The 21,084-nt window shown below is 38.0% G+C and overlaps 1 protein-coding gene and 1 long non-coding RNA gene across 4 annotated transcripts in view; one reads left to right on the forward strand and one right to left on the reverse strand.

Annotated features, from left to right (window-relative positions):
- The window catches only part of LOC306868842 (retinoic acid receptor alpha-B), a 148,801-nt gene that overhangs the window by 93,919 nt on the left and 33,798 nt on the right, over positions 1-21,084 (forward strand). The window contains exon 1 of one of the 3 annotated variants that reach the window (XM_079415245.1): positions 18,792-19,693. The exons of the other annotated variants lie outside the window; for them this stretch is intronic. Coding sequence (XP_079271371.1) covers positions 19,531-19,693 — 163 coding nt within the window. The 5' untranslated portion in view covers positions 18,792-19,530. Of the gene's footprint in view, positions 1-18,791; positions 19,694-21,084 lie in introns of those variants that run through there. 3 annotated transcript variants of the gene reach the window in all.
- On the reverse strand, positions 12,577-17,816 carry LOC306868843. Its single transcript, XR_013784136.1, has 3 exons — positions 15,506-17,816; positions 14,483-14,696; positions 12,577-14,262 (listed from the first exon to the last, which is right to left on the reverse strand). It is a non-coding gene; the product is annotated as an uncharacterized lncRNA (long non-coding RNA).

Here is a 21,084-nt window from a genome sequence, read left to right on the forward strand (position 1 = left end):
AAGAGACAAGTGAGTTCTGTTTTCTCCCAAAATATTTCAAATGCAATTTCTATCACAGTCATTTAAGGTTGGAGATCATGCGATGGAAATGATTCTGTAGTGCAAATATTTATGCCGGATCAGAAAATTACAAAAATGTATTCTTCTTTGTCCAAAAGTGGCCATAGTTGATGAAACCCAGTTGAAGATAAACTCTTAATAATTAAGCTTTTAATAGCAGCCATTATACGATTAGTGAGATATGTTCGAATGCACTGCAAAGGATCATTCTGACAAATCCATCACATACAGTCTCAGATGCATTTAACATTGAGGATCCTTAGACCTCTCCATCATGATGGAGCTGGATGGAGAGCAGTTAGTACAGGAGGGGAGAGACACTGATTCCCTTGAGAGCGGGAGGCTCTTATCGTGCCTTTGGGAGAGGCCTCAGGGTGACACTGTTAAAAGGATGGCACTCCCAAGTCGCTAAAAGCCTGTTAAAGTAACTGCTTTTATTGCTCCTATTCTGATTCCTTGCTCACAGTCTCGACCTTCACGAGTCCTTGCATTGGAAATGAGGGCAAGCACGAACACTTGCCACTGAGTGGGAGGTGCGTGTGTGTGTAGGTTAAATCTGATTAGTGTAGAATACAGTAGGAGTGTGAAAAGCACACTCTCGCTTGTACGCACAGAGAAAAACTGAAAATGCTCATAATTAGAGTATCAGCTGAGGTTGCTTGGCTTCTGACTCATAAAAAGGCTTTTGTGTGCTTGTATATGATCCACATCTTCACTGAGTCCAGTTTTTATTTTTGAAGAAAAAGAAAAAAAAACTTAATGTTTGCTGATCAGAAAACAAAGATTCATTGATTCAGTCTTGTAGTTTGCTCCTGACCCATTTTACTTCCATGATGCGATGTGATGTGATTGATGGTGCAACAGGATATTCAGGAAAAACAAAACGTAGGACCAAACTTGATTTTGTAATTTAGGAATTGATTTGACCATGAAAACTGGGTGTTCTGTAGCAGAATGGAGCCAGGCCAGCCCACACGACCTACGTGATGTCAGTAGAAAAGAAACATTGTTTTAGAGGTAATTTAAAACTGACAAAGATTTTCCATCTTGGATATCATACGTAGAGGAACAGTGCAAGTTTAGTAATTTTTTATGTTTTTGATCATTTTTATTGTTTCATTTATTTTATATGAATATTTATTTCTTTTATTTTAATTTTAGTAATTTGTTCATAATTTAGCTTCATCTTAAAAATGTTTTAAAGTTAAGCAATTTACTAGAACATTTCCAATCTAAGTATTTAAAGGGTTAGTTAACCCCAAAATTCTGTCAGTAATTACTCACCCTCATGTCGTTCCAAACCCGTAGAAATTATAATAGAAATTGTTGAATAAAGTCGTTAGTTTTGTTTTCTTTGTGCACAAAAAGAATTCTTGCAGCTGTAACATTACGGTTGGACCACTGAAGTCACATGAACTATTTTAATGATGTCCTTACTGCCTTTCTGGGCCTTGAACGTGTCAGTTGCTTTACTGTCTATGCAGAGTGAGAAAGCTCTTGGAATTCATCAAAAATGTCTTAATTTGTGTTCAGAAGATGAACGAAGATGATTAAAGGAAAGACATGAGGGTGAGTAATTAATGACAGAATTGTCATTTTTGATTGAACTATCCCTTGAAGATTTTGATCTAATATTTCTGTTTTATTTTAGCTTTATTTCAATCGATCGAAAACCATTTTAATAGTTAGATTTTTGGTTAACAATAACAACACAGATTCTAATTAAAAATGAATTGTTTAATAATTTTGTGTGTGTTTTGTGCTTATTAGGCCTAATATTGCACTGAATCCAGAAAGATGTTGTATGCACCACGTTGGGCCTGAAAGGCTGATTGTTAGCTTAGCTTCAAGCTCTACTGAAATAGAGTCTCCATTTTTGTGGCAGACTTGCTGTCTGTGTTGCATGTTCCAAAACATGTTTCCACTAATGGGGCTCCATGTATGCAAGAATGCTTCTATAGAGGCCAAATCTTAATCATCACTTTCTTGTTTCTAACACATTGTCTTATGAGCTCTCTTAAAATGAGGGATTACACTATTTATTTACAGTGTAAAGTCTGTGTTGGTTTTTGTCATAAACTGTTTGAAGGTTGACATTTTTATATGATTTCCCCATTTTCAGCCATAACTTCATAAGGCCATTGCTGAGCTGTGAAGGACTCGTTTTATTGATGAAACAAAGATTTGTGTCAGAATGTGGGTAGTTTTTAGTGCAGAAAGAGGGGAGCTAGTTTGCCATACACATAGTACATACACACGTACAGACATGCACACAATGTCCCGTAAATCAGGGCCCCTGAGGGACGCCTGCTGCAGTTAACTCCTTAAACGATTTAATAGGCCTATTTGGGGGTGCATTTATAGAATGATTTAGCACGTGTTGATTTCCTGCGCTTGTTTACTCTGACTTCTTCACAGAAAACTTTTATGGGCTTTTAAAGGTTTTCAGTAGCCGCCTTTGATAGGCGAGGAAGTGAATTCAAGCTTGTATCAACTGTATGTGCCACAAAAGAGAGTTTGTGGGACTGTGACATAATCCGCATTTGTCCTCCCAACTGTGGCCAAAACCAGCACTACTGCCACCAGCTCTTTAAGTGTTTGATAGCTTTTTAATGACCTTTTATGTTACATAAACGCACATATTGAAGAGGAGCACTGTAATTATTAAACGCCCCAACATTTGTGTTAAGCTGCCTGAAGCCTCCACATGTAATTCTGGCCTGTATAGGCCACAGCATTCCTGTAAGTTATTATAGAAAAGACTCATTCATACAAATACAAGTGTTTTCGTTTGACATTTTTCGGCTTTTCTCAGCTGTGATGATTTATTTGACTCAAAAATGAAACCGTAAACTGTTACGCACATTATGTTTGCTGTTGACCTGATTCATCAAACTGAAGAAATTACAACCAGGTGTCATTTTCATGCTTCTTGTCCCTCTTCCACCTCTTATTTTCTCTCTTAACAGAGCTGGCAGTAGTGTACAGTAGAGTCACAGAAGCGTACACTTGTATGTGTGTGAGAGGTTATTTTTGAGTTTGCATTGACAGATGTTCCCAATCCAGCTGTGACAGCCTCCACCCGCTCTACATTCCATATCATACACACACACACACACACACACACACAAAGGAAATGCTGGTATGTAGCAGGCAGGATTTCTGTTGCAACAGATGTGCTGATACAGCAGGTTTGAATATAGAAGTCCCTGTAGCAAGGTGAGAAGGAAAAATTCATTATAATTGATAATGAATTTCCCTATTTTTTAATAAATATTTATTTTTGTATTATTATTATTATTAATAATAAATATAATATTAAAATGTTTAATCATTTTATGCAATATTTCTTGTTTTATTATTTTCATGTTATTTGTTGTTATTTTGATTTCTGTGTAAAAGTATTTACATATTTTGTCTGTATGAAATACTTCAGTACTTTTGCAATCATGAAAATAACGTTAACACACCAGAAACACGCACATAATAAATCTCTCTCTCTCTCTCTCTCTCTCTCTCTCTCTCTCTCTCTCTCTCTCTCTCTCTCTCTCTCTCTCTCTCTCTCTCTCTCTCTCTCTCTCTCTCTCTCTCTCTCTATGTATATATATATATATATATATATATATATATATATAATAAATGCTCATACACACCCACATGTGTGTGTATACTATATTTAATACTATATAAACACTAAACACATTTTTTTTAATGCTCATATGCTATTGATCTATTGTGAAAAAATATACAATTTACTACTTATTGATTGTATTGCAAAGTGTAGTGTTATGAATCATTTTAAATCTTTGTATTTTACATATATTACTCAAGCACACATAAAGCTTACTGTGCTGGGCACTTGAGTGGAGAGTGGCCAATAAACACCCTTTCAATCAAAGAAATGGACACAGCAGACAGCTTAAAACATGCAATTAGTGAGAGGCATAGAGGCCAGGGGGATCCTGTGTGTTTGGAGCACACCTGTGACCACCCAGATTTATTGCCTCTGTTTGTAATTGTCAGCTGCCATCAGTAGATGAGAAGAAGCTGTTCGGTTATTGGCTGGATGTTTATGGGTGCATCTGTAAATGGTCACTGAGCATGTGCTGTTGCTGGAACTCTGAGAGTCTGCTAGCTTTTGAAGCTACACTGTTTGATTTCAGTCATCATTCTTTGGTGTTATAAGATCTTTGCTAACTTATTAGATCTTTTAGAACATTGTAGGAAAAGAAATTGCCAGATGCTGTGTCATGGTTCATTCTAGTGGTCGACCAGTGTTGTTTTTTTTGTGGCTGATACCAATGCTGCTATCTAGAGAAGATGACCATTAGCTTATAAAATACAGATAATACAGTTTCATGATAGCAAATAAAAACTGAAATCAAAGAACTAAATTTTACACCGTATTTATTCAGTATTAACTAAAAAAAAAAAAGTTGGGAAAACTATTGGCAGATTCCCAAGAATGAACTGCCAGTATGAAATGGCTAAATAGCAGGCTGATTTTACAACACAATCTCATGGCAATTCATAACTATTTAAGATTTTGGTGAAAGATTTTAGACAGAGCCGTCTCGTCTCAGAGTTCACTGGCAAGCTATGCGATATCGCGTTCATTATCGCAGATGAATCGCCTTCGATTATGAACGCAATATTGTGTAGCTTGTCATGACAATCGCATGCGATATATCGCCCAGCCCTAATTCAAAGGTCCTGTCTATTACTATTCCAGTGAACAAAAGCCAATGGAAACTTGTAAAATAACAACGATGCAGAAAATAATCCTTCGTCCAACCAAAATTTTGAAATATAGCAAACCTTTTTAATATTTCTATCCTGAAAAAAAAACATAATTTGCTTTTATAAACAAATTAATTTATCCTCCAAATGCCGTATACTTGCTATTTCCTACTCAAACTCAAAGTTTTTTTACTGCCTGCCTGGTACTTGAAGTTTTACTTGCTAACTGCAGCAGGTGGCATTTGCCTTTACTGGATAAATTTGCTTGCCAAATTGTAATCTAACCGCTCATTGTAGTGTTAGCCAGTTGCCTTGAGTAAAGCACCATAAGTGGGCGTACTGTGGTTTTAGGTGATATAAAAGTGAGCTGAAGCAGAACAGCAATGCCATTATGGTCAATGAAAAAGAAATAAAGACACATTTAAGAAATTTGCTTTTAATTGGTGCCTTTTAATCACTTTTTACAACTGAAATCATTGCGTGTATGATAAGCAAACATTAATTGCATACTGAGGCTTTCTGAAAGCTTGATTAAGATTCAAGATTTTTATTTGTCACATACACAATTATACAGGGTATAACCAGCAGTGAAATGTAGGTAAATGATTATTGGTTATATTCAGCTAGTTTCTTTCAAACGGGTTTTAATCAGATGCTTGTTGATCATTGTTTCTTTGTGGGAGTGTATATGAATATGTCTCCTGTGTTTGTTCCTTATTTGTGCCTTTGATGTGTATGACGTACGCCACATGTATCTTGTCTCTCTTAACTTGTTTGTCTTTATATTTGTGTGTATGGGAGTGTGTGAGTGTGTGTCTGCATTCCCTTCCTGTGGGCCTCCAGACCAAAGCCTCCTCACAGTGAGAGAATAGACTGGTTTATTGGAGGCCTGTCAGGCTCAGACTGAATTTATTGCCCACAGACAATGTTTATCACTCAACAGAGGGTAATGTGAGCAGAAAGCGCTGTAACCAGAGAGGGAGGGATGGAAATAAAAGACGTGAGGGAGGCGGCAAAGCAGATCCAGAGCCGGGGAGGGCTTTCTGGCCCACTTCTCACTATAGCTCATAAATCTCCAGACCCCATCCTGAGATATGTGTACTTACAGAAAAAGTGAAGAGAGGAAAGGAGGGAACAGAAAGGGGAGGTGGAAAGCAGCGTGACACCTTTCTATGCTGTGCTTTATTTTTTGCTGAAGAATGGAATATTTTGGGATCTCTCTATCGCTGTCTTGTGTGGTGTGTATTTGTGTCCGAGTGGGAGTATTTTTTTCTTTCTTTTAGTGAGTGTGCATGAATATATTTAATTCAGTTTTAAACACCGCTAGCCATAATAGAGGCATCAATCACACGAAAGACCATGGTTCCCTTACACATAGAAAACCATATTATATTTGTAGCACTATCATGATTTAGTTGCAATTTAATAATGTGTGGATAGGCTATAACAATTTTGACTGATTATTTTATGGCCAACCAAAATTATTTAAACAAGAATATAATATAATATACATTTGAAAGTCTCTAATGCTTACTAAGGCTGCATTACTGTGATCAGATATACAGTAAGAAAAACAGTAATAATGGGAAATATTATTATTGTAATTCAACAGTTTTCTATTTTAATATATTTTAAAATATAATTTATTCAGCAGCCATTCTTTAAAGGTTATTCACGGTTATGTATTGCTGTCAAGGTGTCTAGTCTTTACAGTGCTTTGTTATATGGAGCTGTTTGGTAGATCGTGATCTAATTTGTTTGTCTACACCGTAATTAAAATGCAGCAGACTTTAATGGAGTGTAAAAAAGGCAGAACACCGTATAACTCCAAGCCGTAACCGTAACTTCATTTTGATGCGCAGCTATGTCTTTACTGTCACTTTTCATCTATTTAATGTGTCCTCGCTGAATAAAAGCATTAGATACATTTTTTTTTTTTTTTACAATTATGATATTATATTATTGCGGAATATTACATGTTTTAAGTGAATCCAGTAATCAAAATTTTGCTGCAGGAAAAAGTCTGAAACTTATCACAGAAAACAAGTACTACTTAAAATTGAGGACAAAATTATCTGTTACCAGTTCCCTTACTGTGAAATCTTATTGAAAGGGAAAGGGAAGCGGTGTGTGGCCAAGTATGGTGACCCATACTCAGAATTTGTGCTCTGCATTTAATCCAGTGTCCATCCAAGTGTACACACAGTAGTGAACATACACCCGGAGCAGTGGGCAGCCAATGCTGCGGCGCCCGGGGAGCAGTTGGGGGTTCGATGCCTTGCTCAAGGGTCTCACCTCAGTCGTGGTATTGAGGGTGGAGAGAGTGTTGGTTATTCACTCCCCCATCCCTGCCGGACCTGAGACTCAAACCCACGACCTTTGGGTTACAAGTCCGACTCTATCCATTATGCCACGACTGCCCCCTATTGTTGTGTATTGTCATGAAGTTCTCTGTGTTTCTTGTTTGAATTTCTTTGTTGTGTGAGTGCCTGATGCTTGGTGTGAAACCCTGTGACCCAAATGCTGTCCTCCCTCACACCTCGCATTTACACTTTTACACTCCACGGCTGCTGACATTTTACTGCGGCGTGGACGATGTGATGGGCTGACCGAGTGTGAGGTGGATCGTGGGTGTTGTTAATGGAACAGCTCTCAATACTTTGCTTTAATGCTTTAATATTTTTACCATTAGTTTTCCATTTTCTGTGTGCTGATATTGTTGATATTTGTGTTTATGCCAAATATGCATATTTAACACGTAGTTTCATTGCCTACTTTACCTGCTCAATATATCTGTTTGTATTTCCTCTAATACGGTAGCCTTGTCTAGTTGTGAGCTGTCTCTCGCTCTCTCCTTGTTCCTCTTCCCTGGCCGTAGGGCTCCCTATCCACTAAGGTGCTGAATAATTAATGGAGGCAGGTTGGGTTGATTAAAACAACACATCAGTCTGACCTCATTTAGTGAAGGCATGACTCAATGACAGGAACCAGCAGTGTCCTCCTAATGACAGATTACTCCTGACTGCGTGTGCTACTGTAAAAGGATTACAGTTTAACACGCGCGCGCACACACACACACACACACACACACACACACACACACACACACACACACACACACACACACACAAGTAATGAGCTATGGCACACTTATGATAGTACCCATACTAACTATACCCATTAAACTGTACATGAAAGTATTTAACTCACAGGAATATTTAGAAATACTTTTATACATGTGCAGACTAAAGCTATCAAGCTAACTAACAGCCTCTAAACTGTTTGTTGACCAGTGAAGAAAATGAAATTATAGCTACTTTTTCCAAAAGCCTTTTTATTGAGGAAAAAAACCCCAAAAACAAATATTAGCTTCAGGAGAACTTGTGCTGACAAAAACATCTTGCGCTAACCTCCTGCATTTTGTGAATTTGCTTTTGGCACGCTTATTTCTCTCTTGAATGTGTTACATAACGATTTGCTTTATAAATATTACTGACAGTTTTAAGCCAGTCTCTGTGGATATTGAGGAGTTAATGATGACATTTCTGCGAGAGCAAATACAACTTGTGTCTCTGCGTGAACTGGAAGTCACTGGCGCACCGTCAGATACAGATTTGGCAGCGGTTGACTGCAATAAGCTGTGAATTCCTCAAACAGAAGATTGTCGCATTAAATCCACTGCTGATTTCTGCTTGGATGTTCAGAAAATGTCTATTTTGAATATGGAATGAATGCCTATTACATATTTGTTTGGTAAAAAATGGAAATGTGATGCCTTGATTTAGGAACAATTTCATATAATTAACGGCTAGTAAACCTATTTGGCCACCATGTCCGTATTAATCATGCCAGTCCAGCAGCTCACTGGAATGAACCGATTGAGGAGGCTGGCAGGAAGGAGGGAGGAATAAGCCGCCTCTTTCGTCTACATCAAAAGGAAAAGTTCATTTGCTAATCATTCGTGGCACATGGAGCGAGTTCCTTTTCGTTAATTGTGTCCAAGAGTTGCTATTAGCATATCTGCTTTGATTTTGTGCTCTGCCCTGTGGCAGCTGACAACGGCTATTCTTTTTTTCCCCCAATGAAGACTGGTAGTTAGAAACTGCTGAAATAAAATTGTACAAAAGGACTAATTTACATGTTCTTTGGGGTCAAATCTGAGATTATATATTGTAAGCATGAAGCTTGTGTGGATCTAGCTAATATTTCTTATGTCAGAACAACCAAACCTTACATTTTGATATCCAACACAGAATGAACATACATTTTAGTAGTAGCTAATCATTTGAAATCAGTTTTTTTTAATTAATACTTTTATTCAGCAAGGACACATTACACTTAAGGATCGTGTTAGAATGAAGACTGCTTTGCCATTACAGGAAGTTAAAATATATTAAAATAGAAAACAGTCCTTTTTAAATTGTAATACTATTTCTCAATATTAATGCATATTTTTCATCAAATAAATACAGCATTGGTGAGACTTAAGCTTACCAACTCCAAATGTTTTAACAGTAGTCTATATCTACAGATGGGTCAATAGAGAAATGTTCTCAGTAGAGGCCTATAAATCTTTTGAGTTCGCAAAGCACAAGATAATATTTAGTTCCTATTGCTAAAGCACAGAATGTACTGAAATCCTTGATTAAATCACATAATCGCACAGGAACAGTCACATTGATAAGTATGTATGGATGGCATGTTTTCAAGCACTTCTTTAGGAGTCTTGTATTACACTGAGTCACATCAATCCCTTTGTTAACAGCAGATTTTGTCATGATTGTGCCAGCTAATAGTTTTGACTTGTAATTTCATTATCAGGTTTCTCTGGGGACTTTTATTTATTTTTCAAAAGCATCCCAAAGTGTGTAGAGTGTTTTTTTTTTTTTTTTTGCTGAGCAGATACCTGTTAAGTATGAAGTTTACTTCAAGTTATGAGATATCTGAACCTTAAAAACTCTCAGGAAGAGAGGGACAAAACCTCTGAGTGAAGTTGCTGAGCTCAGCCCTTTTCAGTCTCAGTGTCCTGGCTTGAAGGCAAAGTAAAAACAGTATATTGACATTTACAGGAGTGTTTTTTCTTCTGGCATGGAGAGTCTAGATAGTGGGGAATGTTGTGGTTTTGTTCGTGTGCTTTCTTCCATTTATAATTAGTTTAGAATTCATTTGTGCATTGAGTTGAAACCATATTTTTTTTTCTGTGCTCGTATCATACTAAATATTTCCTGGACTTTAAATAAATTTAATTAGGAATTCTACTCATTCACAGATACTAAACAGTGATGCTATTGTACAACCATATTATCTTAAGAGGCTAAAATATGAACACAATCGACCTTGCTTCTTCTTGCTGCTGATCCGTGTTCAGGAAGCTAATGTAGGGAACCAAACTGCTACTTGAACCCAAACAAAACAGGGTTAAGTTTTAATCCGAAGAATTCTGTGGTCAAAAAAGGTGATGTTTTGAATAATCTTGGCCTCCTTTTTTCCATACAGTGAAAGTGAATAAGGACTGGGCCTGCCAAGACTAATGGCAAAAAAAAATGTATTGCCTTTCTTTCCTTATATTTGATTTGCGAGCTATATATGACACGTTTTGATGCACTGTTTAATATCAACATTTGGTTACAATGCACATGAAAACTTCTGCCAAAATGGTGTTGATTTATCATTTGCAGTCATTAACTAACTTAAATATGTGTCTGTTCCTCACATAAAGCTATTGCATTATTTAAGAAGACATTGAATGTAATGTATGAGTCATATGGACTACAGTAGTTTTATGATACTTTTATGGTGCTTTTTTTGTTTTTGTTTTTTGACAGACCCAGTTCCCATTCACTTTCAATATGTATTTTATTTTATTTTTTTTAAGTCCCGCTGTCCTCTATGGAAATCATATGGGCTTGGAATAACATGAGTCAATAAATCATTACTGAATGAAACCGTGAACTGTTCCTTTAAGGTTTAAAACCTTTCTATTTTCCAACCTTTAATCAGTCTACCACATATTCCATTGTTAGAACTATGTCATATGTTAATGTTGGATTAACAGACATTGACTGGTTTCGCACTCGTTTTGTTTCTCAAGGTTGTCAGCACATATTCTTCAACAAGATAAATCTTTCGTAGAAATGTATTGCATGTGTTTGCATTTGCATGGGGATTAAAGGGCAAATCTGTTTTATTGATCATGTCCTCTACTTTTTTAGCTGTATTAGAGACAGACCTCAGTTTAAAAGGTGCTGAAAGTAACTGTAACTTTTGTTTAGATGCAGATTATCGAATCGCATGCGACGTCAAAAATGAGCTGTAATTATACTGAAGAAATATACTGTAGCTCAGTGCACATATGCTCCAGTCCAACTTCCGTCTCATCCAAAAGAAATCTGGTCTGCTGAAATATGTGGAAGGGCTTCTAGAGTGACAGCATGCTTGTTTTCTTAGACTGGAGTTTGGGGACGGGAAGTGCAGTGGCTTTCGGAATGGGGACCAGAATGGCCGGCCAATTGGGCCGGGGGTCAGGGTGTTTGTTCCTGTTCATGTACTCCCTCCCTCCTCACCGCAACCCCCACATGGGTTTGCAGCTGCTCTGGAGAATTAGGGGGAATCCCAACCTAACTAATAGTATAAACTGCAGGCCTCACAGTAAGGAAGAAGCAAGGGACTCAAAATAGATCATGTCCTGAAAGTAATTGAAGATTGTTTTCGAAATTTTCAGGAATGTGACATCTGCATAAAACATTTTTGAGCGTTGTGTGTGAGCGCTTCAGATGGTTGACCAAATTAAGTGATCTACAGTGTGTATAATCATGTTAGAATTGTTTTGAGTGAGGTCATGGGAGTTGAGTGTTGAACTTCTTTCAGAATCATGTAAAGACAGCATTATTCATTTGAAGGCAAATGCGAGTTACTCCTTCGGAGGAGGACCCAGATGTGAGACCTGGACTGTTGATGAAGGGGGGGTGGTTCCAGATGGTCCACCCGGGCCTGGTTAAATATTATCAGTGCACTGGCCTCCCCCACTGCCTCGCTGAGACTGTAATCCATCGTAACTACCCAGCCCTCTTTCATCTCCCTTCTCTTTTTCCCCCTTTGCATTTCCCTCAGAGGAGTGGATTATAGGAGGTGCTCATTCTGCATTCAAGAAGCACACTAGAGATGGATAGAGCGAGAGATCTCTTTATATCACACTGTCAGATACTGTGTGGACTGCATGTACTACAGATGTAGAAATACAAAGATAGTTTATATCATATTATAGCTCCAGTGTAGCATTTGACAAACTGAGAAGCACATGCTTTGACAAGCTCCCACACATTTGATCATCTTCATAATATACAAGTATATTTTCATGTAAGTTGATAATGTATTTTATACAGTAAGATGTATAAATCTGAAGAATAAAATAATTATTTAATCTCATGCCTTCCAGTCTTTAAAAAGCAGAATTAAACATGTAATAATAATGATAATAATGTATTTATCGTACCTTAAATTATTAGCACCTTATATATATATAATAGTGCTGTCAAACGATTAATCGCATACAAAATAAAAGTTTTTGTTTACATAATATATATGTGTGTACTGTGTATATTTATTGTGTATATATAAATACACACCCATGCATGTATATATTTAAGAAAAGTATGTTACATTTTATATATTAAATATATTTATATGTAGTATAAATTATATGAATGTAAATATATACATGCAAATACATGTAAATATTTTCAAAATATATACTGTGTATGTCTTTATATAGCTATACATATTAAATATTCATAATACACACACATTATGTAAACAAAAACTTTTATTTTGGATGCGATTAGTTGCGATCAGCACTAATGTCTATCTATTTATCTATCCATCTATCTATCTATCTGCTTTTGTTTTATGAATTTACACCCCAGTTTGAAAACCTATGACCTAAAATTAACTAACAGCCAAACAGCTATTTAAGCATTGTTTTAGCAAAATCTCATTCGTTCTTCCTTCATTCAGGTATGTAACACCCACTTTTCACAATCTAGTTGCTTGTCCTCTTTGAAATACTTCACATTACAGAAATAAAATGGGTTGCGGACAGCAGTCCGTGGTGACTTTTTAGAGCGTGCATCATATCATTCTGTACGAGAATATGATATCCAAACAGCTCATTAACTTTTCCCTCTTCATTTACTTCTCAAGGACTAAACCTTTAATCTCTTTGTGTTTGTTCTGACGCACTCGGCCCCCTTCCCCGGCGCAAGTGCATGAGATCGCTTGAGGAATGCTGTGCCTCTATTGTAATTGTATCAAGGGGAGGGAGAAAGATGGGTTAATTACCCTCTCAAAGTGGCCAGTGCACTTGGAGAGGAGGGTCAAACAAGTCATAATGGCGCATTTGCCAGGCCATTGTGAGGGTACTGTAGCAGAGCGACCAGCTCTTGTTCCCGCTTCAGACCGCTTTAGGGGGTTTTCGCTGATTAAGGGGGGATTTGCGTTGGCTGCTTTCATGGGTCCTTGGCCAGGAGAATCGATATGTCAATAGGCTCAGTATCTATATGCAAAGCGGGGGTTTGGCCAGCACATTCAGAGCTTTTTGACATGCACGGGGCTTAGGCTTAAGCCACTGGCAGTAAAGACCGAGCATTATCACAAAGGCTGCTTGATGTTCTTATGTGTGGTGATATGGGGTCCTCCATGGGGAATGGGTCTGCTTTGATAAGACAGAGAGCTGGTGGCCTGGAAGGCTGGCCGGCTGTGGTCTGCCAAGGTGCGTTTGATGACTCAGAACTCCTTTAAACTGAGAAATTGCCGGCTTTTGTTTTAGCCGCCCGTCTGTGTAACATACCAGATTCTTCCTGCTCGAGGCCCACCATCACAGCGCAGTCCCGTTGGGTCCTTTGTGTATTTGTCTCCGCGTGAAAGAGAGCCGGAATGAGAAATCAAGAGTGAGAGTGTCGGGGGTGAGGGTCTTTCCTCTAGGGGGGGGTCAAGGTAATGGGCCTGTTTAGAGAGCAGCCCCCTATCTCTCTGTCGTGCCGGGAGTAGAGATGATGGGGCTTCCTTTCATGCCGTTACCATCCGCAGAAGATGGAGTAGTGCGGGGACACTGGTCGGGGTCAGCGGACCTCCCCCACCCCGTACTCGGCTCCTCCACGCTCTTAGGCTCTTTGAAATGGTGATGATGATGGGGTGACCCCCGCTGCCCCCCGACGCGACGCCCTCAATGAGGCTTGGGTTTTGGTTGATCATTCCACTGCCCCCGCTTTTCCCTCCCCAGAGCTCCACAGCAACCACTGCCCCGGTCCCGGCTGCATTTGTCATGTCCAGACCCTGCAAGCTGCACCTCTATGGGGCTTTTGTTCCTCAACCTGCTGGCTAAGCAGGGGTTTTCAGATGGACCATTAACATTTGAACTAGCTCGGCACATTTCCCTATTGCGCTCGATCTGCACCCCGGCCATTACTGGTGAAAAGAGAGAGAATTTATCATATCGGTCACTATACATTGGAAAAGACCAATGATAACATGTTAAGCTGTTAATTGTAGGGTTGTTATATAGTATGATGTGTTAGGTGATAATAATAATCATGCCGTAGTTCAGGACTAAAACATTTATAAATACATTTCAGTGAGCGCAATCATCATATTCAGACAAATCATACAAATATACTCAGACACATACTCGGCTGATCTTACACCAACAGTCATATGTGTCATTGAGCTGTTCATCTGTTGTTTGGGTCAGTAGGGGTGAAAAGGTCAATAGTGTTATGATGCATAGCCTGGGGGACAGGTGAAGTGGACTTGACCACTCATGCCGCACCTTAATCTTAAAAGAAATTGTTCAAACTGCCCATCACCAGGCCATCAGAAATAGATGAGATCAAATTTGTTGACTGTAACAAAATAGAGATGCATTAAAGGGATAGTTTACCCAGAAATGACAATGTATTTCAATAGTTTTTATCCATATAATCAAAGTCAATGGGGCCTATTTCAGCCAAAGAAGAAAAAAAAATGCATTGCTAAATCATAATTAGGAAATTATGAGATAAAAAGTTATAATTATTTTGCAAACATTCAAGTATGATATTAAAATGTTTGGTTTTCATTTCATGATTATGACTTTTTGTAATTATTTTAACCTTAATATCATAATTATGGTTTAGCATCTTATAATTTCTTATAATTCATATCTTATAACTTTTAATCTATTATCAATTTGATGTAAATATTTTGAGTTTCTCATAAAAAATATTTTGACTTAATGTATCTCATAATGCTAAGTGTCTCATAGTTAAGTCTTAGTATCTCAAATTTTAATTTCTTCAAATGATTTCGACCACAAATAATTATGATTTACCAAAACATGATTTGTGTTTCTTATTTGGTGGAAATGGGCTTCCATACTTGATTCTAATTGTATACTGGGACATTTTCCAAAAGATCTTCTTTTGTGTTCCACAGAAGAAATAAGCCATGCAGTTGAATGACATGAGGATGAATAAATAATGATGTGATTCTCATTCTGGGTGAACTAACTTTTTAAAGTCTAACAAAAAAAGATGTTTAAATGATGGGATTGCATTTAAAAATCTGTGGTGATGACTATATAACAATAAATCTTTAATGGCAATGTAAATGTCTCACATATTCACCCTCAAGTACACAAACCCACATTCAAACAAGCAAACAAACAACTCACCATAAGGATGGTAAGATGCTGGATCTATTATCATCACTTAATCCTTGACCTTGAGCCAAGCGTAATGAGACGGGACTGCTCAAGCAATCAGGATCATCAGTGGCCCTGCGGACTAGTCAATAGCCTTCACCTGCTAACATTACACATCTGCCAGAGTGGTTCACGGTAGCTAATCTCCACCATATGTTTACCACAGCAGTAAGCATCAGCTGGCACATAGTAACAGCACAAACATTTCAATGCATTTATATTGTACCATAATTTACAAAAGTCCATGACATTTTGATTATTAATGACTATATAAGAAATAACCCTCTTTTTATGTCACTCGCTTTCAGGAAATTGCTTCAGCGAGGTTCACAAAAGAGTTAATAGCATGCATGTCCGGAGATAGCGATCAAGGTTATGCCGCTCAGATTAAACATACTGCCTATGTGATTTCATTTTATGGGAAAATGGTTCACTTTGTCATACGCATTTTTTATATAGCTGGAGTTCAAAAGCTGTCACCGTTGAGAATGTCAAATGGTATCTTTCTCTTGACCTTTGTCGGTGTTAATAGCATGAGGCACATCCATACTGTGCTACTATATGAGTCAGCACAGGAGCTCATTGTAACAGTATTGAATGATGGCCCCTCCCTATCAAACAGATTAAAGGCATTGTGGGTGAATGCAAACACCCATCTGTTCATCAGGGCCGGGCATTCTGGGACAAACTGGGTCACGTGACTGACAGAATAATGATAAGTATTTAAACCTGCATGATATCAGTATGCGAACACATCGCAAACCCAATCTAACAGCATTGACATGGCATAATGTGAGCTCTCGAGTACGTGCATTCGCTCCTACAACATATATCACGCAGCATTGATAAGAAGTCTAGCTTTATAGAAAATAAAGAAGCTTTTTATGCGTATTTAGAGGAAGTGAAGTGGGGGAGGTAGATTGAGGGTAATAAATAGCCTCACACTTTCAAGTTGCCAGCAGGTTTGCTCATGCATTTCCTCCTAAAGCCCCTTAAAGTCTTTGAATTCCTAACAGCCGCCATACAACCCCCTCCTCCCCCGATATACTGCCCCTCTCCACTCCTGCAGTCTCAAGGTATTGAGAATCTCAGGTCATTTGCCTCCATTAATGACATATGTAGCTTATTATGTTAGTCTATTGTTGTTTTTCTCTTAAAAAAAAATGCCACACAATTGTGTTCAAGCAATTGTCAATTTAAAGTAGTATCGATGCTGTGCAATCTTGATAATGGAATATTTAGCAAAGTTACTAAAATTAGAGATTTTGTCAAATTTCAGTTTATTTTGTGTGAAGTCTTGGTCAAATTAGAGACATTTGTATGTTATGTATGACGCACAATCACACAGAAAATTAGCATGACCAGTTGAATCCAATGTGAAATCTGCTGGGGAAAGCTTTCGCCTCAACTGAAATTCTGAAGTGCATTCCTATTGAAATGACTGGATTTAGCCTGCGAAAAATTGCTGAACAATGCTAAATGTGACCGCACCGCAACTGTGTTTACTGTTTATATAGTATTACAGACGTTTGACCTGTGTTATGTCTTCCGTGAAACATTTAAACCGGCACAAATGTAAAGCAGTATTATTTAGAGCCAGCCATTTCCCTCCTCCCAGACCATTTCATAGCCAGATTTATATGGGTCTGGTTGGATTAAAAGGACTGTCCATTAATAAACGCGTATTTATTGAATGAGCGGCCTTTTGTGTGTAGGCTAATATTTTAGATGGTGAAAAATCAATACAGTACCTCTTACATGTCAAGGACAAAAATGTGAGGGCTGAAGCCGGAAAATAAGGGGAGGCTAATACGTCGTTTCACTGATGGATGGAGCCATCAGCGGATGGCAGCAACCTTGGTGCGTTGAGCTGACGGATGCTGTAGGGCTGCTGCCCGAGTGTTCATTGCCTTGTTATGAACACTACTCTCTAGACAGCGTCTATGGATTTTGTGGTGGGAAACTAGATAGTGTTGCAATGTGTTGTTTACCTCACTTTGTATTGATAAAGCAGTCTTGGGGTCAGTAAGTGTCTGCTCTTTACAAAGACAGCATAGTGGTTTACTGAAAGAGAAGATCTGTGTGTGTATATAGACCTATTATTATTATTAATAATAATTATTAAAGTACAAGTTCTGGCATTTATAGTGCTGCATTTTAACTGATTAGAATTGTAATAGGCTGGTAAAAAATAAGGATAAAAAAAGTCATGTTTTATAAGACACCCACTTCAAGTAGAGAAATATAAGTATTAATACAAACATTGCATAGCGTGTGTGTGTACAGTCAAACCAAAATTTATTCAGACACCTTCAACATTTCTCATATTATGACAGTTTATTTGCTAATATGGTAATAAAATATGACAAGAACTCAGAGTTAAACTGTGTCAGAAAAAAATCATCTTGATAATGTCACATAACTTTGATAGAAAGGTATGTAATGAATTAGGTTGAATAGCTATCAGTTAAGTACACAATTAGATAATTCCTATTTAGGTCAGGTGCCAAGCTTAATTTTGTTCAGTCTGTGGTGTAAAAAGGTTGCATTAACAATTAAAGAAAAACATTTAAGCAAAACATGGTCAGGTCAAAGTGTCTGAATAAAAAAAGTATATATTTGGTGTCTGAATAATTTTTGGTTTCACTGTATGTATATATGTATACACACACACACACACACACACACACACACACATATATATATATATATATATATATATATAGAGAGAGAGAGAGAGCAAAGTTTCATGGCAAAATGTGTAATCATTAACATAGTATCTATTAATGAGATTAAGGGATACATAATAGTTCAGTAATTACAAATGTTATACATACGTTTATATTAGATGTATTATGTAGTTGTCCATAACAAATTGAACATTGTTTCAATATGATACCGTAATTAAGCTTGGGCTAAATAAAACTTTAAAAATCCTTTTTGATTAAACTAAAATACTTATAGCCTAAATAGTTTCTTTTCAAAACTTTCTCACCTGGCCTAATGTCCTGATATCTCTGGTCCAGCTGCTTGCTTTTTAACATAGTTCTGTATTTTTTTTTTTTAGAAAACGGCAGTCAAATAAATGTAAACACGTGCATGTACAAACTTTATACTTCGGCTTGTTATGGCCACAGATTCTCGTTGATAGATGGCACATTGATAAGACTGAGATTAGGTTTATCGGCAGCCAATCGGAGAGCGGCGCAGTGAGAGAGGGGGTGGACGTGGGCGGGGTTTGTGCGCAGCTGCTGACACTCGTCAAGTATTGCGGTGTGGGATAGCCTGGAAAGTGAGTGAAGACGAGTTACCCTGTCGAGGAGCACTTTTGTTTTTCAGGGAGAAATTTCCCACAAGTATGCGAGGGGTTCGACACAAGACGCAAAAGGCATTTGAGCTCGCGTCTGGAAACACTGGAGCAAATTCGTCCTGCGTCTTATCGGCAGCCTCCAGCGGGATTATTCACGACACAAACCCTCTCTCTGTCTCTCATCGATGCAAACGACTGTGAGTTTACAGTAAATATGCATCGGCCTGTTACCGAATAGCATTTAGAAGACGTTTCGTTTGGGAGCAAGGAGGCGTTTGGGAGCTTTTCAAGATAATCGTCGCTAACAGTTTTCGGAGGTTTCCACGGACTGAGCGCGGGACTCACAGTTACTCATGTAGCGGTTTCACATCGATCTCTGTGTCTCTAATAGAGACACCGTTTCAACAGCACGCCGTGGTGCAACAACTGGCGCAGGATTCTAAAATCTGAAGAATGTAGTTGATTCTCCGTAGACAGCGCGAGCTTCTGCTGAACTGATTTAGATAAACGCACAGAAAACGTCAGCGTCTCTCATCAAGTCTGAAATCGCACTTCTTGCTCCCGTTTTATTGTTTATATTAGGTTTTTATTTTTATTTTAACCTGCTGTTAAAAAGCTGTTTAACCTGCTGCGACAAAAAGGAAGGAAGCATTTACTTTTGGAGATTATTTGCTTTTATTTCACGATGTACGAGAGTGTGGACGTTGTTGGGCTGACCCCTAGTCCGAACCCGTTTTTAAGCATGGATTACTACCACCAGAACCGCGGCTGTCTGATCCCGGAGAAAGGCCTCGTGTCGGGAGCGGCCCGCGGCTTCAGAACCCCTCACTGGAGCGGCTCCAATCACTGTAGGTGGCCTTTTGTTTTCTTTATCCTTAACAGTCTCTGATCTAACATTATGCGCACAATTTCGTTCCGAGTTCCTCCCCCGACTGCTGAATGTTTGGGGGGTCACTGGGGCTCTTACAGGGGCAACTACACGTCAGCTGAGGAGTGTGGGTGTTTTCCTGCGTGTAGACATGTTGGCTGTGTCTTACACCTAGAGAGCTGACTACATAGACAACTGCTAATGCGCTGTAAATATGCGAAATATATTTAAATGCCTGTTGTTATAGAATAAGGCTCCATTTCAACACTTATTTCCTGTCAGTATAATATTAATTAATTGATAACATGTGCACTGTATGTTTAGTGTGGCTTTATGAAATGATACATTTATAGGTAATCATATAGTATCTCAGTCCAAACACTTAGTTTTTCCTTCCTTTCAGGCACTTCATTTCTATTGATATTGTCATGAATGAGTAACAAACTAATGAAACTAAATGTATGTGGGTTCAAATTCCTTAGGCTTGGGGGTCAAAGGTCAATTTTCAGGCAGTTTCTCTCAGTGAACACTATGCATTAGGCCTACATTGTGTCAGTTCATTCTTAGAAACAGTTAACTTGTTTAGTTTTGTGTTTTGGTTTGAATGAATATGTGCATTTAGGGCAGTAGTGTTTGCATAGCTTAACTTCAGTAGTAGAAAGCTTTTTTTAGATGTGGAGTCATACAGATCAGATTGGTTTAAAATTCCATATTCAACCAGTATTTACATGACAATCAGGTATAAGTTTACATGTATATTAATCAGTGCTCCTTATTTCTGTACATTGTGAAACCTACCCTATTTTGCACCATTTTCTCCGTGTGTTTTGGTGTTACTCCCATGTGCATTGTGGTTCCTGCATGTTACCACCTAATTTTACGCATTAATCTTAGTGGTTGCTGTGGAAAGCTTTTTACCTTATAAGTTTTATAGTTGCATCATTTTCATTCTGCTGCATTTTACCTTCAATAAAATGAAGTGTAGTGTGAAACTGAATGTGTGTGAAAATCAACCTATGTTATTGAATAATAGCAATTCTATATAATAACTATTAAATCTTTTGAGCATATTGGAAAATATATTTTTTCAGAAGAAATAGAGACTGTTTGCAATACCACATCTTGTACAAGGACACTAGACAACGACGATGTCTTCTCACAGCGTATGATATGTGTTTGCAACACGAGCGTGACATTTCAGGGGGCCAGAGTCTGTCTGGAAACATGGTCTCCAGTGATTGTTGGGGCATGTCAACATTGGTAATCTTGTGTAAGCCTGTTTGAGGGATGATTTGTTCTGCAGCTCAGCATCCTTTTCTTATGGAGAACAGTCCTAGCAGCCAAAGTATTTATGGTTCTTGAAAAGGGCAC

Source organism: Barbus barbus (genome assembly GCF_936440315.1).
Source record: "Barbus barbus genome assembly, chromosome: 4".
Classification (NCBI taxonomy): Eukaryota; Metazoa; Chordata; class Actinopteri; order Cypriniformes; family Cyprinidae; genus Barbus; species Barbus barbus.